This window comes from Penicillium chrysogenum (assembly GCF_028827035.1).
Source record: "Penicillium chrysogenum strain IBT 35668 chromosome Unknown utg000005l_segment0_segment0, whole genome shotgun sequence".
Classification (NCBI taxonomy): domain Eukaryota; kingdom Fungi; phylum Ascomycota; class Eurotiomycetes; order Eurotiales; family Aspergillaceae; genus Penicillium; species Penicillium chrysogenum.
In genome coordinates, this window is record NW_026622753.1 from 9,201,564 (window position 1) to 9,227,963 (window position 26,400).

The 26,400-nt window shown below is 49.7% G+C and overlaps 10 protein-coding genes across 10 annotated transcripts; 5 read left to right on the plus strand and 5 right to left on the minus strand.

Moving 5' to 3' along the window:
- Positions 1 to 507: 507 nt before the first annotated feature.
- N7489_011852 (uncharacterized protein) lies at positions 508 to 4,677 on the minus strand (the record flags this gene model as incomplete). Its single annotated transcript, XM_056717601.1, has 2 exons — positions 508 to 4,489; positions 4,556 to 4,677. 2 exons carry the CDS (start codon positions 4,675 to 4,677, stop codon positions 508 to 510), a joined length of 4,104 nt encoding a protein of 1,367 aa, XP_056565223.1.
- Positions 4,678 to 6,561: 1,884 nt separating this feature from the next.
- On the plus strand, positions 6,562 to 9,234 carry N7489_011853 (glycoside hydrolase family 55 protein; the record flags this gene model as incomplete). Its single annotated transcript, XM_056717602.1, has 5 exons — positions 6,562 to 6,892; positions 6,944 to 7,402; positions 7,460 to 8,645; positions 8,696 to 8,788; positions 8,853 to 9,234. The coding sequence occupies 5 exons, from the start codon at positions 6,562 to 6,564 to the stop codon at positions 9,232 to 9,234; spliced, it is 2,451 nt and encodes an 816-aa protein (XP_056565224.1).
- Positions 9,235 to 9,325: 91 nt separating this feature from the next.
- On the minus strand, positions 9,326 to 9,753 carry N7489_011854 (uncharacterized protein; the record flags this gene model as incomplete). The annotated part of the gene is made up of 2 exons (XM_056717603.1): positions 9,326 to 9,620; positions 9,644 to 9,753. 2 exons carry the CDS (start codon positions 9,751 to 9,753, stop codon positions 9,326 to 9,328), a joined length of 405 nt encoding a protein of 134 aa, XP_056565225.1.
- Positions 9,754 to 11,623: 1,870 nt separating this feature from the next.
- On the plus strand, positions 11,624 to 12,777 carry N7489_011855 (uncharacterized protein; the record flags this gene model as incomplete). The annotated part of the gene is made up of 3 exons (XM_056717604.1): positions 11,624 to 12,098; positions 12,157 to 12,671; positions 12,730 to 12,777. 3 exons carry the CDS (start codon positions 11,624 to 11,626, stop codon positions 12,775 to 12,777), a joined length of 1,038 nt encoding a protein of 345 aa, XP_056565226.1.
- Positions 12,778 to 13,082: 305 nt separating this feature from the next.
- On the plus strand, positions 13,083 to 13,883 carry N7489_011856 (SDR family oxidoreductase; the record flags this gene model as incomplete). The annotated part of the gene is made up of 1 exon (XM_056717605.1): positions 13,083 to 13,883. The coding sequence occupies one exon, from the start codon at positions 13,083 to 13,085 to the stop codon at positions 13,881 to 13,883; it is 801 nt and encodes a 266-aa protein (XP_056565227.1).
- A 169-nt stretch (positions 13,884 to 14,052) lies between these two features.
- Positions 14,053 to 14,982, minus strand: N7489_011857 (oxidoreductase, short chain dehydrogenase/reductase family; the record flags this gene model as incomplete). Its single annotated transcript, XM_056717606.1, has 1 exon — positions 14,053 to 14,982. One exon carries the CDS (start codon positions 14,980 to 14,982, stop codon positions 14,053 to 14,055), a length of 930 nt encoding a protein of 309 aa, XP_056565228.1.
- A 612-nt stretch (positions 14,983 to 15,594) lies between these two features.
- N7489_011858 (uncharacterized protein) lies at positions 15,595 to 17,526 on the minus strand (the record flags this gene model as incomplete). The annotated part of the gene is made up of 10 exons (XM_056717607.1): positions 15,595 to 15,678; positions 15,725 to 15,840; positions 15,902 to 15,929; positions 15,988 to 16,185; positions 16,244 to 16,476; positions 16,554 to 16,697; positions 16,769 to 17,100; positions 17,155 to 17,227; positions 17,287 to 17,300; positions 17,369 to 17,526. The coding sequence occupies 10 exons, from the start codon at positions 17,524 to 17,526 to the stop codon at positions 15,595 to 15,597; spliced, it is 1,380 nt and encodes a 459-aa protein (XP_056565229.1).
- A 2,156-nt stretch (positions 17,527 to 19,682) lies between these two features.
- Positions 19,683 to 20,348, plus strand: N7489_011859 (fungal specific transcription factor domain-containing protein; the record flags this gene model as incomplete). Its single annotated transcript, XM_056717608.1, has 2 exons — positions 19,683 to 20,092; positions 20,147 to 20,348. The coding sequence occupies 2 exons, from the start codon at positions 19,683 to 19,685 to the stop codon at positions 20,346 to 20,348; spliced, it is 612 nt and encodes a 203-aa protein (XP_056565230.1).
- A 431-nt stretch (positions 20,349 to 20,779) lies between these two features.
- N7489_011860 (uncharacterized protein) lies at positions 20,780 to 25,522 on the plus strand (the record flags this gene model as incomplete). The annotated part of the gene is made up of 6 exons (XM_056717609.1): positions 20,780 to 20,908; positions 20,960 to 21,268; positions 21,332 to 21,845; positions 21,897 to 23,059; positions 23,164 to 24,145; positions 24,198 to 25,522. Coding segments are annotated over 6 exons (4,422 nt in total), but the record flags the coding sequence as incomplete, so codon positions are not given.
- Positions 25,523 to 25,686: 164 nt separating this feature from the next.
- Positions 25,687 to 26,210, minus strand: N7489_011861 (SCP2 sterol-binding domain-containing protein; the record flags this gene model as incomplete). Its single annotated transcript, XM_056717610.1, has 3 exons — positions 25,687 to 25,850; positions 25,937 to 26,146; positions 26,195 to 26,210. 3 exons carry the CDS (start codon positions 26,208 to 26,210, stop codon positions 25,687 to 25,689), a joined length of 390 nt encoding a protein of 129 aa, XP_056565232.1.
- Between the last annotated feature and the right edge of the window lie 190 nt (positions 26,211 to 26,400).

Below are 26,400 nucleotides of genomic sequence, written 5' to 3' on the forward strand. Positions count from 1 at the left end.
TAGATAATCAATAACCAATTCTTCATCCACAGAAATACAATGATGTAGACTCTATTACCTTCATAAAAAGAAAGAAAAGGGTAAAGGATATTACTCGGGCTTGAGGCTGCATGGGAATCGAAGAGCTGGCTAAAGAGTATACAGACCTGGCAGATGCCACCATATTAGGAATCGATAGTGTTCAAGGAGGGATACAGTATAAAGCCTCAGACCTTCCTTTTAGAAATATGCCTTTCGTGTATATATAGAGTTATAGAGGAATTAAGAGAGGAAGAAGGGTTAATGTATAATGGAAAACAGCAGGCTCAAATGAATAGTTCATACATGTATGACGAGGTTCTGTAAGGATTGCATGGTTTTCTTATTAGATAGTCCTACTCAATACATATCAACTTTGTCCAAGTCCAGGTCGATACACACACACACACACACACAAAAAAGAGAGAGAAAAAAAAAAAGGAGACATCAGAAAGCAAAATGGTAGAGATGCAAGATATCAAAAACTATCTAATTTTTGATATGGTTCACAAGCTGGTAAAACTCCTGCAGTCTCTCTTTCTTCACTCGGACTGCCCAATGTGTGAGACCCCCAGTCTCGTTGGGCACCAGAAACTGAACACTGTTACTGGTGAGCTTGTAGTCGAACTCCTTCTTCAACAGAGTGTTCAAGGTGACATTTCCGCTCGGCTCGGCACGGGCGACGACGCGCGCACGTCCAGTGACAGGGTGCTTCAGAACGCGGACGGGACCGGTTCCTTTGGGCAACCAAGCGCTCTCAAGTTTGAAAACCTTGGATTTGTCTTCGAAGAGGACAGTTTCTTCTTCCTCACCGCCGTTGCCCTTTGTAAGATCGAAAATTTCACCAGCTTCAATGTCCTCCTCTTCAGTGGTGGTGGAGGCGGGTTGAGTAGAAGGGGCCGAGGGGGTGGCCATCAAGGGCTGCGCAGAGGAATCGGTCGAAGCAGCTGGCAGGGGTGCACTCGGCTTGCCGCCGAAAATGTTTTGGGAGGTCGGCACGGGCCCACCGAAAAGGCTATGGGAGGACTTGGTCTTCTTTGCAGGGGAATCCTCATCGTTGTCACTTTCATCACCCGCCTTGCGTTTCGGTGAGGGCGGCTTGCCACCGAAAATGTTCTGCGAGGTCGGCACGGGTCCACCGAAAATGCTATGGGAGGACTTGGTCTTCTTTGCAGGGGAATCCTCGTCGCTGTCACTTTCATCACCCGCCTTGCGCTTCGGCGAGGACGGCTTGAGCCCGCCGAAAATGTTCTGCGAGGCTGGGACCGGCTTACTGGACGCGGAAGAAAACACAGAGGAAGCACCGTTTGCTCCTTCAGGAGCGGAGGGAGTAGAAAAAGCAGGGAAGAGATCAGGGGTAGGATTAACTGTATCGGCAGAGTCAAGCTGTGAAGGGGTGGCAGATGCAGCAGGGGCGGTAGATGTAGCGGGCTCCTCAACGTTCTGTGGAGCAGGGTTATCATCTGCGAACTTGAAACCCACGCCGGGGACAAAGATGGGACGCTTGTTAGCTGCAGCTTCAATTTGAGCGCGCTTTTCGCGTTGGCGTTCCTCGTCTTTGCGCTCCCACTCCGCTTCATCCTCCTCATCGGAGTCAAACTCTTCAGCCTTTCTCTTGGCCTTTGCTTCAGCTATGGCCTTGTCCGACGCTGACTTGAATTGGGCAGCAAAATCGGCGCCAGTAGCCCCACTGCCAAACTTGGGAATTTCAAAGGCGGGGGCAGCAGCTGGGGGAGAAGGCTCAACAGGAGCAACAGAAACTGGAGCTGCCGCCGGGCCAGCAGTCGAGGTGGAGGGAGAGCCACCAGAAGTAGTGACTGGAGCAGGAGCCGGAGCGGAGAATGATTGGGCGAACTTAGACGAAGTAGTAGATCCACCGGAAGGCTTGTTGGAAGGTCCTGGGCGTGTGTCATCAGCACCAGGAGGTGCGAAGGAAGGAGGGGTCGGGATCCGAGGTGTTGCGACGCCATTTGGCACTTCCTTAGCGGCACCACGAGGTGAGGCGCCAGCTGGCGCTTCCTTGGCCGCATCGCGGGGAGGCGAGATGCCACCTGCCGCTTCCTTGGCCGCGTCGCGTTTTCTAAGGGCTGCACGTTTAGCCTCTTCTTCGGGGTTGATGGTCCCAATGGGGACACCGAGCTCACGGCGAAGTTCAGCATAAAGGATGAGGACTTCGTCAATATCATCAGTCATGGGGTTGCATTTAGCGACCTCACGCTTGAACGACTCAGTCAAGACGCCAATCTTCATGAGCAAATTGGCTCGCGCCCGAAGCTGGTCGCGATTAGGCTCATTGAAAAGTCGCTTAAGAGGCATACTGTCGAAATCTAGAGGTGGTTCAGGATAGTCAATTGATACAGGATGTCCAGTTCGTGGGAAAAGACTGTCAGGGTCTGAAGCAGTGAAAGTGTTGGAAACAGTAGAAGTTGTGGAGGAAGAGGGAAGAGAAGAAGAGGAAGAAGGGACAGGTAAATAAGACGAGCTTTTATCGTCGCGTGTAGACGCGAACGACACATGAGGTGTGGCAGTTTTTGTCGCGCCTTCCGTTTGAGGTTCATTCGACACCTTAGGCCCAGGGGTGAATGGGTGAGACAATGAGTTATTCAGAGCGATGTTATTGTCTCTATTGACCTCATTATCCATATTCAGCTTATTGTTGTCAACTGCTGTGCTTGCACCGAAGAGGGATGTGCTCGGTGCCTGGGGCTTTGCAGCCTGCTCTGTCGGCTTCGGCGCGAATGGACTGCTAAACGCGTTCTGGCCTGACAGGTTCGCAAATGGATTGCTAGATGTCGGCTGGGCTGTCTTCCCTTCTCCAATCTTCGACGGCGCAGGAGACGCCCCGAACATCGACCCGAATTGTGGGGTCTTTGCAGGTACAGGAGTCTGCTCTTCACTTGTCACCTTCGGTGCAAAGACATTGTTTGCCGCTGATTGTTCCTTTCCAGCCACAGGTGTTCCAAACATGGGCTTGAACGGCTTGTCCTCGACTGGCTTTGCACCCGTACTCTCAGCAACCGGCTTTGGCGAGAACATATTGCCAAATGCTGATGAGGGAGTCTGTTCTTTCTCGGCCTCCGAAACTTTCGACACCGCAGGTGTACCAAACATGGACTTGAACGGCTGGTCCGCAACAGGCTTCGCAGCCGCGTTCTCAGCGGCCGGCTTCGGCGAGAACATATTGCCAAATGTTGGGGCAGGCGTCTGATCTTTTCCAGCCTCCGAGACTTTTGATGCTGCAGGTGTACCGAACATTGGCTTGAACGGCTGTGCGTCGGCAACCTTCCCAGCACTTTCGGTCCCAGTAACCTTCGGCGAGGACAAGGTACCAAATGAACTCGGCGCGGACAGGTTCGCAAACGGATTGCTCGCCTTCGGTTCTTCTTCCGTTGGCTTGGGCGCAAATATATTGCTAACAGGCACTGAGGGCTGAGAGCTGGGGGTTGACCCAAAAAGAGCACCAAAAGGCTTTGCCGGCTCTGCGGGCTTCGCAGGAGTTTGCTCCGCTGGTGTTGTCTTCGGGGCAAACAGGTTAGTGCTGCTGGTTGGAGCCTGCCCTGGCGGGTTCGCAAATGGATTGCTGACTGTTGGTTGAGGCTTATCTCCATCCGAAGGCTTCGAGACGGCGGGTGTTGATCCGAAAAGTGGTTTGAAAGGCTGTGTCTCCGCAGGTTTTTCGACTGCTTTCTCAGGCGCAGTTACCTTTGGCGCAAATGGATTGCTGACAGTTGGTTGTGGTTTATCTCCATCCGAAGGCTTCGAAGCGGCCGGTGTTGATCCGAAAAGTGGTGTGAATGGCTGTGTCTCGGCGGGTTTTTCAACTGCTTTCTCAGGCGCAGTTATCTTTGGCGCAAATGGATTGCTGGCCGCGCCCTGCCCTGAAAGGTTCGAGAATGGATTGCCCAGTGCCGGCGGACCTGCTGCTGGCTTCGTTGAAAATATTGAAGCGCCCTTGGGCTTGGTATCGGGCGAAGTTTGCATGCTGTCATCAGCAGGCGAAGTCATATGTGCAGCAGACTGCCCAAACAGGGCGGGCTTTACTGGAGTGCTTGTGTTCTGTTGTGCTCCGAATCCACCGAACGAGGGAGTGGACTGGTTTCCGGTATTGAATCCCCCGAAGCTGAATCCATTGGTACTCGACTGGGTATTTCCGCCAAATGAAGTCTCTACAGAAAAAGGATTGCTCGGCGGTGCAGATCCAAATGAGGTCGGGCCGGCGCCGAAGCTGAAGGACACCTGACCACCGGCCTGGCCGTTAGTGCCCGACGAGAACATTCCACCCTGGCTGGGCCCGGAGCTTGCCCCAGGGAAGCTCTGGCTCTGAGTCTGACCAAATGTGAACCCAGTCGACTGGGTAGGTGCTGGTGCCGCGGCCGGGGCCACGGATGCGAAAGGGTTAAATGAAGTTGCATCAGATGCGGCTCCACCGGTTGTGGGAGTTGCAGCCCGGCGTCTGCGGACATCCTTGATCCTAAAGGTTTGAAAGAGATCTTCGGTCAGTCCATGGTCATCCACCGCTATCTGAGTTATCGCTTACTTTCTGTTGGCTAACTGGGCCGCTGTCGCCCGATGAGGCTTGTCATCCGGGGTGCTGGCCATCCCGAAAACACCCTCATCTTCTTTGGAGCCTTGGGGGCCTTGAGCTCCGCGTTTCAACATATTGAGCCTATGAAAAACGCCGTTGCTTGTACGTTTGCAAGCTCGAACTGCGCGAAATGCCTCGTCTCCTTCGGAATCGATATGACCCGGTCTAAGGGCTTAAACCAAGCCTGACGCAAGACTGGATTTCGGTATGATGCCGTGATGAATTTCCTCACGTGCTCTAATCGAAGAGGGCAGGAGCATTCGGTGTGCGGCGAGGCTCTTTCCAACTCCACTCCGACTCGAAAAAGCAACAGCTTTGATGATAGTGACCCTCACTTAGTTATTGTCAGCCGTGGAGAGAGCAAAACCCAATTTGTCTCTAACGTCTTTGATGGGGGTGTCCGGTGGTATTCGCGGTTCCGTGACACGTTCGCGATCCGTCGCGCAGGAAGCTGTCAGCACAACGAGAGAGCTTTCTAGTTGGGGGAAGAGAGCTCTGAGACAGATCCAGGATGTATTGCTGTCCCTGGTGATGGTTGTCTTCGAATTTCGATATGTCCCACGACGCAATGAAGGGAGTCACGACTTGTTATATTTTTTTTTTTGGCAGGAAGCATCCAAGGCGGAAAAGAATTGATCACGTGGTACTTCTTGGCAGCCAAGGTCCATGCTCGGGACTTTCCAAGCTATTGTTTGCCCGCATTGGAGAAAGGGAAGAAAGGGATGATATGTTTGTCCGATTATCATCATTTCTTTACGCTGAACTTCCCTCACTTCTAGCAACAAAGTATGAAACACGATAAAATGGAATATTTCTATGCTCAAATAGAAGCCCCGCTCATTTCATGATGTCGCCGACGTTGACCAACGGAAGAAAGATCCGTCTTAGTAACACTACAAGGTACACTGGACCCTGAAAACAATATAAATGACACTGGTGCGTGATGCAGAGTCTTAATTTATAACAAAATGATTTTGGCCAGTGGGTTCAAGCGCCTCACTGATGTGCTGAACCACCAAGTATGTATATATAAAGTGAGACTGTATGATGTATGTATGTGCACAGTCAATCTATCCGAGAACCCAAGGGGAACAGCTGGGTGGGCTGTACACCTTACGGACGACCGGAAGATCATACCGATGTAAGTCTACCATTTGAGTATTATGTTCAAGTCAAAGGTGCTCGAGTCCAGACAATGCTGTGGCCTATAAGATGGAAGTACCCGGGTCTTCAGTTTCGTCTCCCCGCACTTAGGGCGTGTTGTTCCGTGGGTCTGCTGACCTTATTTCCATTTAAGTTAATCAGAGTTAGGACACTTTGAAGTCCAATATGAGTATAAGCCCCTGGGGCTTTCTTACCGGTCACACCCTAACTCACATACTCCGAAAGGTGGCTGCAATGGTATTTTCAACTAGTCACATTCCATTCCTATATTGGGAAGCATCCGCGCCAAACTAGTGATTTGGCTTGGGTTTTCTATAAAATGAAATGTGCTAGACTTCGATTGACTATTGGCCGACATGCAGGCAGAGACAGAGAACTCCATCGTTTGTGGGGAAAGATCAGCACCATTTATTCACTTTCTCATCTCCGCCTGCGCAACTTCATATCATGAGACAGAGAACACGCCGTGACAGAAGAATGAACTTCCCCGGAAAATAAATAGCCAATGGAGACCCCTGGTCTGCAGTCACTCGGTATCTATTTCCCCATCTCGAGTGGTATTTCGGGGTGGGATTCCTGAATTTGCTTTTCTCTCGGCTGAAGATGCAGTGTCATTGACCACATCCCTTTTCTGTCATGCGCATACCTGCATTATCCGATCGAGCTTATTACCAAAATCACCGGGTGGCCATATATAAACCATGTTTCCCCGGCCCACGTTGCCCATGCCTCTCGAGCCAGTGATTCGCAAGCACCCGCCTCGCTGACTTTCCCCTCAGTTCTCCGGGGTCAAGATGTATTATTCTTCTGTGCTCAAGTATCTTTTCTTGCTGGCCTGTGCCAATGCACAGCTACTGGAGATCCCCGCTGTGGATGCTATAGTCAGCTCTGCCATGCTCCCCTTTGAGCAGTATATGTCCTTCGGTGCTCCAACGAAAATCGCCTCGGCTGCTGTAAGCTTTGAAACCAAAGTCGCCGCGAATGCCAAATCTTCAGTTGCAGTAGCGGCCGCGGCAGACACTCCCTACTGGCTAGCAGACATCGCTCATCAAGGTGTCGCAGCTTTCAACCCAAACCCTTCTAGCTACAAAGTCTTCCGGAATGTGAAAGACTACGGAGCTAAAGGTTAGCATCTACGGATTATTACTGCCATGAGAAGCACTAAAGTAAATCTAGGTGATGGTGTGACCGACGATACGGCCGCCATCAACGCGGCCATAAGCGCCGGTGGTCGTTTTGGCCCGGCAAGCAGACAATCCTCCACAACAACTCCCGCGATAGTCTACTTCCCATCTGGAACGTATCTAATCTCAACGTCGATCATTGATTACTATTTTACCCAGCTGATTGGCAATCCGAATGCCATGCCCGTCATAAAAGCAACCGCAGGTTTTGTCGGACTCGGGATGATTGACGGTGATCAATACCAGAGCGATGGAAACCAGGGCTGGACGTCGACAAATGTGTTCTTCAGACAGATTCGCAATTTGAAATTGGACTTGACTGCAATCCCTGCCGCTACTGCTGCGACTGGTATTCATTGGCCGACTGGCCAAGCTTCCAGCATCGAGAATGTTGTCATTGTGATGAGTTCTGCTTCTGGAACGCAGCATCAGGGTATCTTCATTGAGAATGGTATGTTGGTACGTGAACTCCTTTTAGATCTATACTAATGCAGTACTGCAATACCAGGCTCTGGTGGCTGGATGACCGATGTGGTAATTACCGGTGGCCTATATGGTGCCAATATTGGCAATCAGCAATTCACCATGCGGAACTTGGTCATTTCGAATGCAGTGACGGCAATTTCTCAGATCTGGAACTGGGGGTGGACTTACCAGGGTCTATCGTTGTCTAACTGTACAACTGCTATTTCGATCAGCAACGGTGGTGCTGGGAATCAGCTCGTTGGATCGGTCAATATTCTTGACAGCACTATCCAAAACTGCCCTACCTTTGTTGATACCGCTTGGCAGTCCTCGACACTATCGACTGGCAGCCTCATTATGGAGAACATCAATCTGAAAAATGTCCCCATTGCAGTCAACGGCGTCAGTGGTACTGTCCTTGCCGGCTCGACGGGTTCCACAACCATTGGCGCTTGGGGGCAAGGCCACAAGTATACTCCAAACGGACCGACCAACTTCCAAGGGTCCTTCACTGCGCCCACGCGCCCGAGTGCTTTGCTTGCTGGTGGATCGAACAGGTATTTCACCAAATCCAAGCCTCAATATGCGCAATCACCAGTAGCTTCGTTTGTCAGCATTAGAAGCGCAGGTGCCAAGGGAGATGGTTCAACCGACGACACGACAGTCATTCAATCCACATTGGCATCTGCCGCGTCTGCAGGTAAAATTGTACTCTTTGATCAAGGCACGTACAAAGTCACGAACACTATTTACATTCCGCCGGGATCTCGGATTGTCGGCGAGGCATATTCTGTCATCATGGCCACTGGCAGTGTATGGTCGAGTATTACCAAGCCTGTCCCTGTGGTTCAAATTGGCAGATCTGGAGAATCCGGGTCCATTGAATGGTCCGACATGATAGTGAGCACCTCGGGCTCCGCGCCGGGAGCTGTACTCATTGAGTGGAACTTGGCGGCGACATCAGGTTCTGGAATGTGGGATGTTCACACTAGAATTGGGGGTTTCCAAGGATCTCAGCAGCAGGTCGCTCAGTGCCCGACGACTGCAGCTGTCTCTGCAGCCTGTCAAGTTGCTTACATGTCCATGCACATCACCAAAGCCGCCAGTGGTGTTTACTTGGAGAATGTCTGGCTTTGGACTGCCGATCATGACCTTGAAAGTCCAACCAATACTCAGATCTCGGTGTATTCTGGCCGTGGCCTCTTAGTAGAAGGAAAGAATATCTGGCTGTAAGTGACAGAAAATCCCGTGCGTGCTCTCCCACTGACACTGGCGCAAGATACGGAACAGGGTCCGAACATCACTCGCTGTATCAGTATCAATTCTCAGGTGCAAGCTCCATTTGCGCTGGGTTCGTGCAGACGGAAACTCCGTAAGTGGTCCCGTACATGATACCCTTGTACCTTTCATCTTCTGTCCTAACAAAATGCACCCAGATACTATCAGCCAAATCCCAACGCAGCCAACGGTCCATATCCTAGGAACTTGGCTCTCAGTGACCCCGACTATAGTAGCTGTCTCGGCGGGAACTGCAACTCCCTTGGTCTACGGATTCTCAATACCAAGGATGTGATTATCTACGGGGCTGGGCTATACAGCTTCTTCAATAACTACAGTACCAGTTGTTCCACATTCCCCCTCCCGGAGAATTGCCAAAGTATGATTTTCAGCACCGAGGGCAGTACAAGTGGACTTGTGGTATATGGGCTAAACACTGTGGGGACTAGTTATATGATTGTGAAGGATGGTACTGCATTGGCGACGGTTGGCGACAACCTGGCTACGTACGCTGCTACTATTGCGTACTTCACCTTCTAGAGTATCATAGTTCTCATACTTTAAACTCCGTTTTGCGTGAAGTCCATCCTCCATACCGCGGCACGTAGCTTTAACGGCGAGAACTTAGTAATTACATAGACCCACTCATCAGATAACTTGACGACAAACGTGCAAAACCAGCGAGATCGTGGTCTTTAATGTGTGGGACAAGACGTTTCACCTCTTCCTTGTTGAGCCCATGGGCCTTTCGTAGGTGTGCAACGAGCGTCCTAGTATTAAGACTAAGACTATTCGGAGTAGAGTCCAAAGTAAAACCATCGACCGGGCACCAGACACGGTTCCTGAGCAAATCACGCCGTGTAGGTACATGCTCCTTAATCTCCTCCTCGCTTAGATGATGAACGGTGCGGAGGTGCCGAGGGACTCTAAGAGACTGAGTAAAACTCACAGTACAACCGTCATGTGGGCATATAGCTGCCGGCTCACGTTTCTCATGTCCTCCAGGCCTCGCAGGTGCAAGCTTGCCTGCTTTCCTCCTTGCTTAAATGATGAATTCATCGTAGGTATTGTCGTATTGAGTAGCGCTTCCCGAAGGGCTGCGCGCATTATACGATCATATATATTATATCCGGATCAGCGTCTCTGGTATTGCATTCGATGCCTAGCATCTGGGCCATGTATGCGTCGTCGACGGGGTCGTCTTGGTCGTTGGAGTCCTCGGCCTCTGTATCGCCGTCCAAATCCACAGTGCTCATCTAGGGTAATCGGGTCGATGCTCTCAGGTGTGGTGTCGATGCTCTAAAGAATTGGATCGATGCTTTGAAGAGTCGGATCGATGTTACGGCCTTTTCCAGCGGAGTTTGTAGGATAAGCAACACCAAGGATCTCGCTATTCTTTTGCTGGTCAGCCCACTGCCCACGTCGGAGTTGGTGGATCCTATAACGCGTAACTGACCGTTGCTATAAACAACCAATATCCATGCCATTTTGTATCATAAAACTTGACACTTCTTGAGGTTGTAGCCTTTCTGGTATGAAAGGGACTTCGGCACGACTCTGTGCCCGTAGATCTCGAACCGGTTTGTTTATAGCACGGAGGGTCCAGAAGTCTTCCTGGACCCCCCATATAATCTTCCGTCACCCCGACGTCTGTCACTCGACGCGAATGGCCGAGAAGGGACGCTGTCACCTTCTCACTGTTGATAGCCGGCTTGGCTAGAGGTAAGTGGGCGACATCTCTCGCCGCCCCTTGACGTAAATCGTGGGTACCTAGGCGCTCCTGAGGCTAGATGCTAGCGGGCGCCCGGCTGCTGGGGGAGGGGGGCGAGATGAAGGAGGAAGAAAGATGTGATATGAATTTATAGAAATTTATAGAAAGGAGGCCGTATATAAAGCCTCCGAGAATGACAAACGCGACAAACTAGGCAAATGCTCAGTCTGTACAGAGACAAACGACAAAACTATACCGTAGACGAATCGCATATATGTATGCATGTCAAACCCCCCACCCCCCCCAACAGACTAAGCATCAAAAAACATCATAGAAAGTATGAATCCATATCAAAAAGATAAATCACTCTGGTTCCTATAGTAAAAACCGTTTTAGCTGTAAGGTAATATGTTAGGAAGAGTATTCAGCTATTGTAGCTGATCAAAAAGCGAAGATAAAAGATCAAGACAGCTTTTAGCTAGTTAAAATAAAGATAAAGATCAAGATAAAGAGAATTCTTAATAAGGGACACCTATTTAATACCGATTTAAATTTTTCTCGTATATAGGCGGGTTTAGAATTTACTAAAGAAGTGAGATATAGCCTTTTACTATTCTCTAAGAAGTGAGAGATAGAGCCTTTTGCTATTCTGTACTAGAAAATTCGCTAACGAGGCTCCGTGTAGAGAGAAGCTTGTTGCAGCTTTTAAAGGCTAACACTAATAAACCCTAATGGACTTTGATAGATACTGTTAGATAGTATCGCCCTATATAGGCTTCCGGTAAGGTGCTAGCGGTGCTAGGGTAGGAGGCATTTAGCCTCGCTACCCCTACTGCTGAAGCTGACAATAAAAATGTGCTCGGGGGAGCAGGGCTCATAACTTCTTAAGGCTAGATGCTACCAGGGGGATGAAGCAGGAAGAACGGTGTGATATGAATATATGGAAAGGAAGCTGTATATGAAGCCTGCGAGAATGGCAAACGCAACAAACTACCTAGGTAGGTAAATGCTCAGACTGCACAGAGACATACTTTAAATATGAAATGTTTACATCCCAAAAAAGCCCAAATACCTCAAAGCCCCGGGAAATTGCATTGCCGCTCGGATTCATATCCGCGTGCGGGGGATATATGGAGATATGGAGCCTCTGAGGAGTGCCCCGGGAAAAAGAGCACATAACTAAGGATCCAGGGCATATTTTACTCTCAACCCCAAACCATGGCAAAACCAGATGACGACGCAGTAATCTCGTTCGATTCCCTTCCACTAGACCCAGCAGGCCCACGAGGAAATGCCTGGGGTCGATTTGGAAAAGATGACCAACTTGGAACACTGAACCTGCTCACACCCGAGCGGATCGTTGAAGCTGCGAAGGAAATCCGGACTGGTGTGCGAATATCGCTCGACTGGCCGTTGAGCATGCCTTCGCATCCTAGCTTCAATCGCCATCCATTTAAGCAGGAGATTGTTCTTCGGAATCCAAACTGTGTTTATGATGACATCCTGACATTCAATAGCCAGGGATCTACCCAATGGGATGGGTTCAGACATTACGGTGTGTTGTGGAGCGTCTATGATGAGTTCGAGATCATTGCTTACTGGTTGACGGTCCTAGCAAACCAGAAGTCCAGGCAGTTCTATAACGGACATACCACGGAAGAGATAGAGAGCTCGGATACTATTGGCATTCACTGTATGAACCAGCTCTAGGATACCAATTAGCCAAGCGCTAATCGAAACCTCTCATCTAGCAATATGCGAACACGGTGGAATAACAGGCCGTGGCGTCCTCCTCGACTACGCAGAATGGGCCACCACAAACTCAATCACCATCTCCGCCCTCGAATCCGAGGCCATTACCCTCGATAACCTGAAACGAGTAGTCAAAGATCACAACCTCAACTTCCAAAAGGGTGCCATTTTATTCATCCGCAGCGGTTTTACGGCGGCATACAACAAACTAGACAACCAGCAGCGAAAGGACTTGGCACTCCGATCATCTCCAGACTTTAGCGGCGTTGAGGCGACGGAGGGTATGGTGCGATGGTTATGGGAGCATCAATTCTCTGCTGTCGCCGGTGATGCGCCGAGTTTTGAGCGTGCGCCTATTAGAGGTGCCCATGCGGATCCGAATTTCAATTTGCATGAGTGGGTGCTGGCGGGTTGGGGAACTCCTATTGGGGAGATGTTTGATTTGGAGAAGTTATCGGAGCATTGCAAGGCTAATGAACGTTATAGCTTTTTCTTGTCCAGTATGCCTTTGAAGGTGGGGTTCTATTGATTATTGGCTGTGTTGGGATTTTGCTAATTCAGACACCGTCTAGGTTATTGGTGGTGTTGCTAGCCCGCCTAATGCGTTTGCCATTTTCTAGATTTACTTCATCTATTGAAATGAATAATTTGAGAGATCGTTGACTCCAAAGTGTCCACCGAAACGCTGGCGGGATTGTGCCGCCTCGTGTCCCGCCGGGTGGAGCAGGGCAACAACATCGCAAAGGAAACTGAGAATGATTTGGGCAGTTGCGCAGTGGGGAAGTTGGATCCGTCAATCATCAAGGGTATAAAGGCTTCACTGATCCTTCTACAGCCCCTCGATCCTCCAAACAAGTCTCAACCATTCTGAATTCATTTCTTCCCTATACACATCTCCAACACACTGTCCCTTTTCTCGCCCATAATGCCTATCGAAGTCCCCCAAGCAAGCTCCCTCAAAGACCTCTTCAGTCTCAAAGACAAGGTCGTGGTCGTCACGGGTGCATCCGGCTCCCGAGGAATCGGTCTCGAAGCAGCCCGCGGCTGTGCCGAAATGGGCGGAAACATCGCAATCACATACTTCTCGCGACAGGAGGGAGCCGAAGCAAACGCCAAAGCCCTGCAAGAGGAGTACGGCATCCAAGCCAAGGCCTACAAATGCGACACATCGAAATGGAACGAAGTGCAAGAGCTGGTCGCGAACGTGATCACCGACTTTGGCAGGATCGACTCGTTCATCGCGAACGCGGGCCGTACCGCCGACGCGGGTGTTCTCGATGGTTCGGTCGAAGACTGGGAGAACATTATCCAGGCGGACCTTAACTCGGTCTTTTACTGTGCCAAGGCCGTTGGCCCGCATTTCAAGGAGCGTGGAAAGGGAAGCTTTGTGATTACTGCTTCCATGTCGGGTCATATTGTGAACTACCCCCAGGAGCAGACTTCATATAATGTTGCTAAGGCTGGGTCTATTCACATGGCTCGCTCGTTGGCCAATGAGTGGAGAGATTTCGCTCGTGTGAATAGTATTTCGCCTGGATATATCAATACTGGTTTGGGTGACTTCGTGGATGAGGAGACACAGAAGAGTTGGAATAATATGATTCCTATGGGTCGCCAAAGTGATCCTAAGGAGTTGAAGGCTGCCTATGTGTACTTTGCTAGTGACGCTAGCTCATACACTACTGGTGCGGATCTGCGGATTGATGGAGGTTACATTTGTCGGTGAAGAGGGGCTGTTTGAAGATATGCGACAAGCTGTTGTGTGGTCTCTTTTGTATATAAACAATACAATGAACTAGCATTCAAAGAAATACTGCCATTCTGAAACTGTTTCTGGAAATAGAAGCAAGTAGACACATGGACAGCGACTTGATGATGACTAGTGCACTACCTTGTCACAGAGTCAAAGTTCCCCCATCAATAACAATATCAGCACCAGTGATGTACCGTCCTGCACGCTGACTACACAGAAGAACAACAGCCCCCGTAATCTCCTCAGGATCCCCCATCCGCCCCATCGGACAACGCGAATCCCAAATCTTCCTAACGTCCGCCAGGCTGTCCCCAGCATTAAGAATGGTGTCCATATACCCGGGGCTAATACTATTCACTCTGATCCCATGAACGGCCCACTCAGCAGCTAGGTTTCGAGTCATATGCGCGACTCCAGCCTTGCTCGCATTGTAAGCAGCCTGCGGCTGTGGAAAATTGGTATAATGGGCAGACATCGACGCAGTGAATAAGATACATCCGCCTTTGCCTGAGGATTCCATGCGCTTTGCTGCTGCCTGGGCGCAGAAGAAAGATCCATTCAGGTTGACGTCTATCACTCGGTTGAACTGGTCGGGTGTTACTGTGAGGGATGGTTGGCAGCCAGGGATACCAGCAAAGCAGCAGAGAATGTCGATGCCTTCCATTACTTTGTGTGCCTGCTCAAATGCGGGTTCGATTGACTCCATTGATGTCACGTCCAAGGGGATTTTGGTTATGTTGACAGATGTAAAATTCGATGCTAGAGATTGGATTTGTTCTTCTGATGTCTCCAAGGTCCTAGGGAGATCCATAATACATAGTGAGGAAAGACCGTGCTCCAGGAGAGCCCGTGCTGATATTAGGCCTAGTGCTCCTGCTCCGCCGGTGACTATGGCTTTGCCCCGAACTTGGAATCGTGCTTCTGCTCGCTCACGAGCCGATGTAAAAGGCACTGGGGCGAGAGGGCGAGTGAGCGGACTTGATCCCTCCGACAAAGTCATGGTAGGGAGGATTCGGGAAGTCAGAGAGGCTCGCTGGTCCTCATTTGCTCCTGCTGATGTGTCGGCAGACATATTTATCCCGTAAGGCTTAATTTAGACAAATCGGTGTTTACCTAGAGATTGATGTAATAAGTTGGTTCTCAGGATTGGGGGATAAAACAGTTCACACTGGGCGAGGAGAATGCGACAAGATGTGGAAACCACTTGGGGTATTTGGAGTATTCGGGGTATAAAAAGGAAGGCCCTGGGCGATCACTGCAAGCGGCAAGTTTGAAGTAATCCAATTTGGAAGTACGTGCAGCTGTTGGGGGTAAGCGGCTGTGAGGCGGGATGCTTCCGCCAAAGCGGGGGATTGTCTGAGCGGAGACATCAAGACCTCCATCGGAGTGGGCTGATCCGAAGATTATGGAGATTGCCAAGTAATCTGGTATCCAAGTACAGCCTGAGATTAGGAGTTTGTTTCATGAAGTAAACATTAACACGGCATATGCCCTTCGCCGGCTTGAATGTGCATTGTGTCTTGTGTTACCGTCAAAAAGGCAAAGCCTGAAATGCAATATGAAATTATGCTAGAAATCTATGGTCTATGATGAAGCTTGAGTATGTAGTCAAGCAGGTCTAATCGGTGTATCTATACTTTTTTAAGAGGAGAAGCGTCTTCCTTCGAGGTTCGTTGCTCTCCAATCACGCATTATTAGCGCAAGACCAACTTTTAGTAACGGAGTCTTCGTGAATTGCGACTCCTGATACCCACAATCCCAGTCCGCACTAGAAAGGATTAGCCACCATAAGCAGAATCAAGGAGGATACTTACAATAGCAAAAGCAATAGCCAAGACGAGAATATTGGTAATGGTCAAAACAGCCTTCTTCCAGTTCTGGAAATAACGGCCCTTGTTCATATAGAACCAGAAGATCGCAGGGAGTCCGACTAATCACAAGTCAGCACCTTCTAGATCCCAAGAAATCATACAATGGGGAGTCAATCTTACAGCTGAACCAACTTCCAAAGACCGCACTCTGTAATCTCAGCATTAGCCAACGTTCTCAGTCAGATGAGATTTGTTAAAATACTTACAATCAGGCTCAGCAGATCGTTGAACACGGGGATAGATTCAGCCACGATCCAGGCAATAACCCAGACTCCGAGGCAGATAGCGACCCAGGATCCGATAGACAGGAAGCTTCGGCGGTGCATCTTGTCAGACCCACGGAACATACGCACGTATATGTATTTGCACGCGACGTGGCCGAGGACAACCCCGGAAAGAATGGTCTGCATTGAATCAGTAACGTGGCCAGAGAGGACAAGCGAAATAGGAGGATAAACTCACCGTCGGGATCGAAATGCCCCAGGCAATCTTACCCATCAACGGGCTCAGAGAGAGGATGGCAGGCGATTGGACACCAGGGCTGGTGGCTGTTTCCGGCCCCACGTAGTGATAGATGAGCAGTGCACTAACAAGGTACAAGACGGTGTCGACAATTTGAAGCATGGCGAGTGACTTGTTGAATGTGCGGGGGTCTTCTGTCTCGGACATGAAGCCAAAGTACGCAACGTGGGCAACTATAAGATCGGTCCTTGGATTAGCTTGGTTTACTCTGCCAGGTCTGATGACTAGCATCATTTGGTGTTCCACATACGGTAAGCGAAAATGATGTTTGTCACCGCCAAGAAGCCTTCGCGGAAGCTGACATCCGTGGTGGCCTCGTTCTTGACATGTCCTTTGCTCTCGACTCCCACAGTGATCATGGTCAACACTGTTGCAACAAAGACACTCAAGAATGCTTCGTACCGGTCAGTCGAGTTCCTCGAGTTTGATAATGTTATGGCTGCAGTAGATGAGGAATGTACTCACAAATGACGGACATCCAGTAGACCTTGTCCATAGTACGAGGCAAGGCGCCCAAAAAGCAGATAATCAGTCCGACGACACCAAACACCAACGTGCAGGTACCGTGGTCGGTCAATACATTCATCAGGATATTGAACATCAAGATGTTGCTTGCCATGAGGAAGATCAACAGTAGCAACTGGCCAAGGCCTAGCAGCTCACGGCCGAAAGGACCCATCAAGATCTCTCCGGCGTCTCCCATGCTGTGAACTTCGGGATGACGAAGTTTGAATTGGCCAATGACATAGCCGGTGTACCATGAAAGGGCAGAGACAAACAGAATCATGATAGCAGCGCTGTTTATAAATGTTAGCTATGGGGTCTCCAAACCGTCAAAAGGAAATACATACGGAACCATTCCAAGGGTAGCCACTGCGGATGGCAAAGACAGAATTCCGACAGAGACATTCTCTGCAATCATGACTGGAATGGATGTCAGGAGTCGAAGCTTTTATGTGCGTTTCTCAAATTTAGCTACTCACGCATTCCGCAGTGCCTGTTTAAGCATGATTAGCCATGTCCATGATTGAATTCACAATGTTTACGTAGAAAATAATAACTTACCACCATTTCATAGTCCGATACTTGATCTCCGCTGTCTCCTCATTTCCAAAGGGCTCCAATTGCTTCGCGTCTAATTGCTTCGAGTCCAACTTGTTCTCCAAGTCTTTTTCGAGCGGTCCATCGACCTTGCCGTCCGCGGCATGCTTTTCGTCAAACATAGTGAATTTGACGCGACTCAAATCAAGGCTTGACCCCGAATTGGCAAAACTGATAGTCCCAATAGTATGTGTCAAAGACTAAAAAGGATCGGGTAACCCCGGCCAAGCCCAACAGAAAATCTCTGAAAGCGCCCCGGGGAACTGAGGTGGAGCCGAGAGTTTCCCGAAGCTTGATCGGCCCGATACAATTTCATTGCCGAATGCGGCCATGTTTACGGCTTCAGATATAGTAATGGAATTTTAAGCGATGACTTTAACAAAGAATATCTTAGTTGGGTGTTTGTGTGAGATCGTATATACAGTGTGGAAATGATCAAATCAAACAAAGGTCGTAAACAGCCTTGGTGCGTGTTTTAAAGTCGCCCGGTTCGTATTTGGAGGGGGGCTTCCATGTCGGGCAATGTGTCAATTGAGAGTACCGGCTCAGGATGAGACCTTCTCAAAAAGAATCAGAGATATGAGAACGGAAAGCAACGTTGGAGGGGCTGGAGTTGGTTAAATATCTTTCATCTACTGCGTACATTGTCAACTCTGAGGACTCGCGGGCTGCTCCGCGGGATTGTTGATGACTAAGGCGGGACAAAAGCGGGCCCATGCGGAGTTTCCCGCCTTGTATCAACATCAGCATCAACACGGTTCATCTATGTGGCTTTGACCCATGAAATCGATATAATTTTACCACATGGAAAACAGTCGTAAGCGTGCTTCTTTGGCATGCAATTATTGTCGGAGGCGGTATGTTCCCCTTATTCCGATGACTGAGTTTCCCCATGCTGACGAACGAGCAGGAAACGCCGCTGCAATGGTGCGATACCCTCCTGCGGCCTCTGCGAGAATTCAGGTGTTGAATGTGTCTACAACGAAGTTGATTCTTTGGGGTAAGAGACCCATCTTATTCAACACCTCAGCGACGTTGCTAAACTCCGACAGCCCTCGAGAGACTTCGTCTTCGGAGTTCTTCCGCCGCCTTGATGCAATTGAGAAATTCCTATGGAGTCACCCGAGGCTCCCTCAAACACCCCAGACTGGCGAAACGAGAAGCGGTGGTTTTGCATTTCCATCGTCGTCTGAGCATGAAAGAGCGGACTTCTCTCATCCGTCCACCATGTTAATTTCGTCCCCGTCGAGACCCAACCCGGCAGATATCTCCCAGATTATCAGCACTAATTCATCTTCATTCATACCACCTGAACATGAAATCCCGCCTATGAGCATTCCTATTGGCCACACAACAACAACCGAATATATGCTACATATGAACAAAGTAAAAACGCTCTTTGGGGAGTTTCCACCAGACCTGTTCATACGCGCGGAATCAAAAAGACATATGCCACACCAGCTATCTTTTGTCCCAGGTACAATTACAGCGAGTCAGTTGCCATTACTCGATGAAGCGAGCACTTATCCACTGGTGGAGGCATATTTCAGACACGTCCATGTTGAGATGCCAATCCTTGACAAAGACCAATTTTTGGGGCTTTATGACCACCATGCTAGAGCCGGTCTGAGTGTTGACTGTGATTCTGCACTATGCCTTGCAGTTCTTGCATTAGGATCTGCAGCTCTTGAGCAAGTTGACCCGACAAAGTCCAGCTCTCCATACTGGGTACCTGGAGCAGATTTCATTTCACCTGCATTGCAGATATTGATGAACGAATATTTACTGTCCTTTTGCCCCACCATCACTCTTCCGCAGAGTTTGATACTCATTTCGAAATATTTTGGGTTTCTTTTACGCCCCCTCCAATCATGGAAGCTGATCCATATGGCTTCTACGAGTATCCAGTATTTGAACAGCCGGTTAGTCAATGCTCTCTGTTTACTCTTTGATTTCAAGTGAATTGATCAGGTGTCTGTTGGGGATAGAAGTCAAGCTTCTCCAGATAATCATGAGCTCAAGTCCAGTATCATTCTACTATCATGGGCAGCGTTTGATACAGAGTGGTTTGTTTCCAAACTCAAATATGGACTACCACTTTTATGCTGACATTGACGGCAGTGATCTGATAGCTGAACATCATTTACCGCGAAGTGGTATCGAACATGTAATTGATCTGACTCCTTTCCCAACCTTTCCAAATCATGATGCCCAGGAAACACACGTATTCCTTGCCGAATTGTCCGTCCGCCGTCTGCTCAACAGAGTACATCACACCATGTACGGAAGTGACTGGACAAGGCGCAGCCTCGGTCTGCAGCCAGCTTCAAGCGACAGCCCGTCGTATGACTTCCAGTCACTGTCTACAATCCTGAATGTTTCTCAAGAACTAGATCGACAGCTCGACAATTGGTTTGGCCTTTTACCGCGCACAATTAAACCAGATATCAACGACCCGTCTCGTTGTACTGGCCCTAAACTCAATATGCTCCACCGCTTCCATTCCGCCAAGGATATCATAACCAGACCATTTCTTCTTTGTGCAATTGACTCCTCACCTGAGAACGATGTTCCACCTATGGTGCTCAAACAGTGCGAGGCAAGTATAGCCAATTGCCGGGCGTATCTGGATGCCTCAGAGCGGCGACTGATGGGCCCATCATCCTGCGCGGAGATCATTATTCATACGTACGTTCACAATACACTGCATACTCGAATTGGACTCATTTTTCAATCTCTTAGGATGTTTTCTTCTGTTCTTCTCCTGACTCTAGGCTCCGTTTGTCCTGCTTTGGCGCATTTGGTACCGGATATTGATGGTCTGCAGAAGAACGCGATACAGAGTATCGAGCGATTTGCCGTGGACGGCTCTTTGATGCAGGAGATTCACGGGATCATTATATTATTGCACAGTAAAACACGAGTTCTCAGGCGGGCTATGTAGCGGTCTCGATTTCGCACTTCCTGTTCTGAGACAGGATACGTCGCCTGCCTCGTTTCAATCATGAGATCAGTACCACACGCCAGAGGGATTAGAGAGATCCGTTATCATTGATCCTTTGTTTTTCTTAGCAAACTTTTACTTAGTTGCAGCTGCCTGATTTTGTAACGCCAAGGTTCATCCGGACTCTATTCAATGGGCGGCCCCGTGGCGGATGATCCCGCCAGAGATCCCGCCAGATGATCGGCGCAGCCGTTGAAGCCGTTGGGTCTGAAAGTCGACGCCATGTTTTCCTGCAAGACAGCAGCTATAATTGCACATTGAAACAGGCACACGGTTTGTTAACTCTCTATGTGATGTCAAACAGGGACCAAGTACCAATTCTGACCAACCTGTATAGATGGCACGGGCCAAGCGGATGAATATTGATCCAGCCCCACGTTGCTTCACGAAGGGATGTCACCCCGAGCTACCGCGAAGAGCTGGCACTGCTCTTGGGACCAAGCATGAATCAAATTCCGCTGGGCCAGGGTATATCCAGACCACAGTGTGACCAGTTCTGGGTATGAACTCATGGGCCCCTTGCTTCGGCTCGCACCGGCTGACCAATCCAGGACTCGCATAATGCGTGGCTATCACCTTGTGCATTGCCCTACCTGGCATCCATCCCGGCTATCGTAGTATTGCTTATTGCATTAAGCCATATACTTGGATACTTTTTTCACCGGTGGCGCCCCAAGTGGACTATTCCTTTTGTTTCTGAGCAACATGAGACCGGAGAGCTCCCGCTAGATCAGCCCAAGCAATCATTGCGATGGACTGTCTCTCTTCTTATATTTTCGGTCACTGGACTTCTAGTCGACACGGTTCAATTCGTTCCTCCGAGAATTGATCCGTCGGCTTTTGTGCTTGTTCTCTCATGGGTCAGTTCTCCCCGTCTCTGGGGGTACAAGCTACGGGATATCAGCTACTCACATCTTCCTTAGGCCACAGCATCTATTCTGGTAGCACTGAAACGGCCCAGGTCATGTTCTATCTCGATGCTCGCGTACTATATCTTAGCGTTTGCAATTGAGCTTTCTTTGGCTACTCACCCAGATGAATGTCCGAAATTCAAAATTGTTGCTCGCTACATTGCCGCATCGGCAGCAGCAGCAGCCTGTGCAACAATCATCCTAATGCCATTCCGCGAGCCTTCACTGTCTTCAATAGATATCAGCGCTGTTGGTCAGCAGCCATCTAATGACTTTCGCACCCCAGAAGATAATGTGAGGCTTTGGCAGTTCCTCACAGTGTCGTGGATGGCACCGCTTATCTCACTTGGGCGCAAAAGACAACTACATGAACAAGATGTTTGGCTGCTTGGATTTGACTTTCAACACAGCCGGCTACATGAAAAGTTTCGTCGACTTCGTGGCTCTGTCCTTAGTCGACTACTGAGAGCCAATGGAATTGATGTTTTTATCATCTCTACCGTCTCGCTTGTTCAGATGATATGCGGTATGGAAATTCGGACGTTATTTTGTTATATATCACTAATAATATTCATAGACTTTTCTACTCCTGTACTATTGCAGCAACTATTGCAGGCCATGAAGGACCCGTCCAGACCAAAACGTGTACCTTTGACCTATGCTTTCATGTCCTTCGCTCTCCGACTTGTCGCTGCACAGTCTCAGGTGTTACTTCTGTGGTACGGACGGCGATGCTATGAGCGGTCGAGGGGTGAAATGATAATGATGGTCTATGAAAAAGCCCTTTCACGGAAGAACATATCTGGGCTGATGATCGAGGGCAACCCAGGACCATCTGACGCGGAAGCAAATGGCGTCAATCATGAAACCCCAGTTGAAGAGAGCCATCAACCTCCAGCCAAACCCGCGGAAGGTTTCTGGCAACGTATCGTTACTTACAACAGAAAGGCCCCACAAAAACACGCTAAAGAAGCTGCGTCACTTGGAAAAATCTTTAATCTCTTGCGCGGAGATGTTTATGAAGTTGCACAGAGGTTCTGGGAGGTCGACTCGTTGATTGACAAGCCACTAGGACTCGTGATCGCTACCTTCCTTGTCTGGACACTCTTCGGGCCATCTTGTTTCCTGGGAATATTAGCCGTTCTGGTTGCGCAGATCGTGAACGCCCTGGTAACTAGAGCTCTTCTCCGTTGGGAGCGAGTCAGACGAGTGGCAACGGATACAAGACTCCAAATAACTTCGCAATTCGTAGAAGCTATCCGTCACCTGCGGTGGTACGGGTGGCAGAATCATTGGCTTCAGCAGGTAATGGAGGCCCGACAGCATGAGTTGAATATTCGAATTGTGACTAGTCTATGGAGTATCTTGATTCGCTTTATCAACGCTTTTGCAAGTGGCGTGTTTCCAGTGGTTGCGTTGTACGCATACACCTCTTTGGCCGGGCATGAGCTGCGAGTTGATATTATCTTTCCCGCATTGCAGTTGTTTACCATGCTAGAGACCCGTCTTAGGGATATCCCTGGTCTTATTACATCACTTATCAATGCCTTCATTGCCCTTGGGCGTATCGAGGATTTCATGTCCGAACCCGACAAAGAGAATGTGCCCTCTGAACCCCTGGCGAACGATGCTCCACTCTCGATGCACTCGTGTTCGTTCGCATGGCCAGGGAAGGTCTCACCCGTCCTTGTTGATATCAATATTACCATTCCCAAAGGACTGACTGTCGTCACCGGCAAGGTCGGTGCTGGAAAAACGGCATTTCTGCAAGCTCTTTGGGGGAACTCGATAGACTTAACGGCTCGGTCCATATTCCAAACGAAATGGTGGGATATTGTGCGCAGACCCCGTGGCTGCAAAGCATGAGTATTCGTGATAACATTCTATTCTCCGCTCCCTACCATGACCAGCGCTACAAACGGACGTTGGAAGCCTGCGCCTTGCTTCCAGATCTTGCTCAATTCAAACATGGCGATTTATCGTTTGTGGGTGAAAATGGCATTGGTTTATCAGGTGGCCAAAAAGCGCGAGTAGCTCTGGCAAGAGCTGTCTACAGCGCATCGCGGGTTCTGCTTTTGGATGATCCCTTGTCTGCGTTAGATCACAATACCGCGGAGCTCATAGTCCGAAGATGCTTTTCGGGGCCGTTGATGAAAGACCGAACTATCGTTCTAGTGACACATCGAACTACGTTGGTTCGACAACGTGCGGATCAAATAATCGATATTTGTGGAAAGCATGCCACTGTTTATGACAAGGATAGCATTAAGCTTGACGCGACTGAGTCCTCCTTGCAAGTCATCGCCCATGAAGACGGAACAGAAGCAGAAACCACACTTGAGGAGACAGCTGCCGTGCCTGATAAATTCATCGAGGAGGAGCATCGAGCAGACGGGGGTGTTAAGGCTCGAGTCTACTGGAATTATGTCAAGGCCGGAAAGTACCGATGGTGGCTCACCCTCGTCCTTGTCCTGGCAATCTACAGACTGTTGGCTGTTGGTCAATCGTGGTTCCTAAAAGGGTGGGGAGAAGCCTATGAGCAGACAACTCTTCCAAAGTGGAGTGAGAGGCCATCACAAGATGTATGGTCAGTCTCAAACTTGAGCATGGACATGTACTTTGGGCCTCCGAGCCCCGTAGGCCAATTACCGTCTCCGCGCGAGGATGTGCGACCCTGGCTATGGACGTTTTTTGCTATCATCTCTTTTCAAGCGGCCACACTCCTTGTCGCTCAGCTTCTGATGCTGGTCATCGTCTATTATGCTGGGCAGTCCTTGTTCCGACGGGTATTGGTCCGGGTTAGCCATGCAACGTTCCGATACTTGGGTAAGTTCTATGGCTTGACTCAACAGGACAAAGCTAACCAATCATTCGTCAGATACGATCCCTCTTGGCCGCTTGATGAACCGTCTCACATCCGATATTGGGGTCGTGGATGGCAACATTAGTGAGCAATTCCAGGTGGTTGCATTCCAAGCCATCACATGGATCTCTTCTGTCCTGGTAATTGCCACCGCTACCCCGGTGTTTTTGTTATTCTCCCTAGCTCTCACAGTGGCGTTTGTCTTGGTATTCCTGCGTTTCCTTCCCACATCTCAAAGCCTACGACGACTCGAAATGGTGTCATTAAGTCCTCTGTTGTCCAACTTCGGCGAACTATTGCACGGCCTGACCACCGTCCGAGCTTTCCATGCAGAGTCACAGTTCCAGAACCGGGTCATATCCGTGGTTGACAAGTTCCAGGGAATGGACCATTTCTACTGGTCTCTCCAAAGCTGGCTCATGTACCGATTTGAGGGCCTGTCTGCTTGCTCAACATTTTGTCTAACAGCTCTGGCGTTGTACACCAATACCACACCAGGACTGGTGGCATTCGTGCTTATTGCTGCCAACAACTTCGTCGATTCCACGCATACACTGTGCAAGCAGTATGGCCAACTTCAAATGGACTTCGTGTCAGTAGAGCGAGTCGACGAGCTACTGCACATCGAAGAAGAAACTCCCGGGACCATCGCTCCCCCAGCCGCGTGGCCAACTTATGGCAGCGACGTTGTCTTCGAAGATGCAACTATCCGTTACGCACCGCATCTCGATCCCTCACTTGTAAACGTCTCGATTCGCATCCCTGGGGGATCCACTACAGCGGTTATCGGCCGTACTGGCAGCGGCAAGTCCACATTGGCAATGTCCCTTCTGAGCGTCATCAGACCTGAATCCGGTCGCATTCTTATCGACGGCATCAATATTGCCGACGTCAGCACACAAGCATTACGCACCCGAGTTACCTTCGTCGCTCAAGATCCCGTCCTCTTCCCCGGTAGCATCAGACTCAACCTAGATCCAACGGAAGATTATTCCGATGAGCTATGCACCGAAGTCCTGGGGCGTCTGTGTAGTCGGCACGGTTGGCACCTTGGAACACATATTGAGGCTGGAGGAAGAAATCTTAGCCAGGGTCAACGGCAACTTATCGCTCTCACACGGGCTGTCCTTCGTCGAAGCGCGATTGTCATTCTCGACGAGGCGACTGCTTCCGTTGACCACGAGACTTCTCTTGAAATTCAGCAGATTATCCGGGAGGAGTTGCAGCAGTCTACTGTCATTACGATTGCGCATCGCGTAGAAGCGGTCAAGGATGCGGATTACTTCGTGGTTTTGGACCAGGGGCGAGTATCTAGACAGGGACATGTGCGGGACATGTAGAGTTGGCATTCATCAATCCGAACCAGCGATGCTCGCGGTCATTGCTACATATTAAGATTATTTGAAGTTGAACAATCAAAATATCCCGAAAGTGAAAAGCCGAAAATAAACGCCCTAGTAGATGAGGGACTTCGTATATAATTTTTCAAAAGGGTATCTAATCTTCACAGCTTGGCACCGCCCTGGGCCTTCTTCAGGATAGGCTCCATCTTGGTCGCCTTCATAATGTTACCCTTGATCTTCAGCTTGCCGCCCATGAACAAACGCTGAGCGTTGGCCTTGCCGGAAACGAGCTGGGCGAAGTCGCTATCGGAGAGGGAGAGGGTCACTATTGAGGGAGATAAATTAGCATGTGCAAGAAAAAAACACATTGCACACCAACGCGCGCAGACCAGACCAGGAATGTAGACTCACCATCCGCCTTGTCGCCAGCAGGGGCAGAACCCTGGCCAACCTCGCCCTTGTTCTTGAGGTCAAGGTACCAAGCAGCCTCCTCACCACTGGAGTTCTTCAGGTTGAAGGCGAAGATGGCTTTGGCCTTGCCTAGGGCATCCTTGCGGTCGGCTTCGTTGGCCTGGAGCGTCTGGTTGATGACGTCGAAGGCAGCGGACGAGGGGTGGGAATCTATTTTCATTAGCTTCTGACTGGTAGAGTCAGGGGAAAGACGCATACCCTTCTTGAGAGACATGGTGAATATGTGAAGATGGTAGTACAAAGGTGATGGTAAGTCACCAAGGCGGGTGACCGAATATAAATGACAATCTGCCAGTGCATGTGAACTGACCACACGTGCCGAGGCCCGCAACCCACACTTTCCCCACACCGAGGGAAGCTCAGTGTCTGTGATTCTCCCTTTCCGTTTTTTCACTTCTTGATTC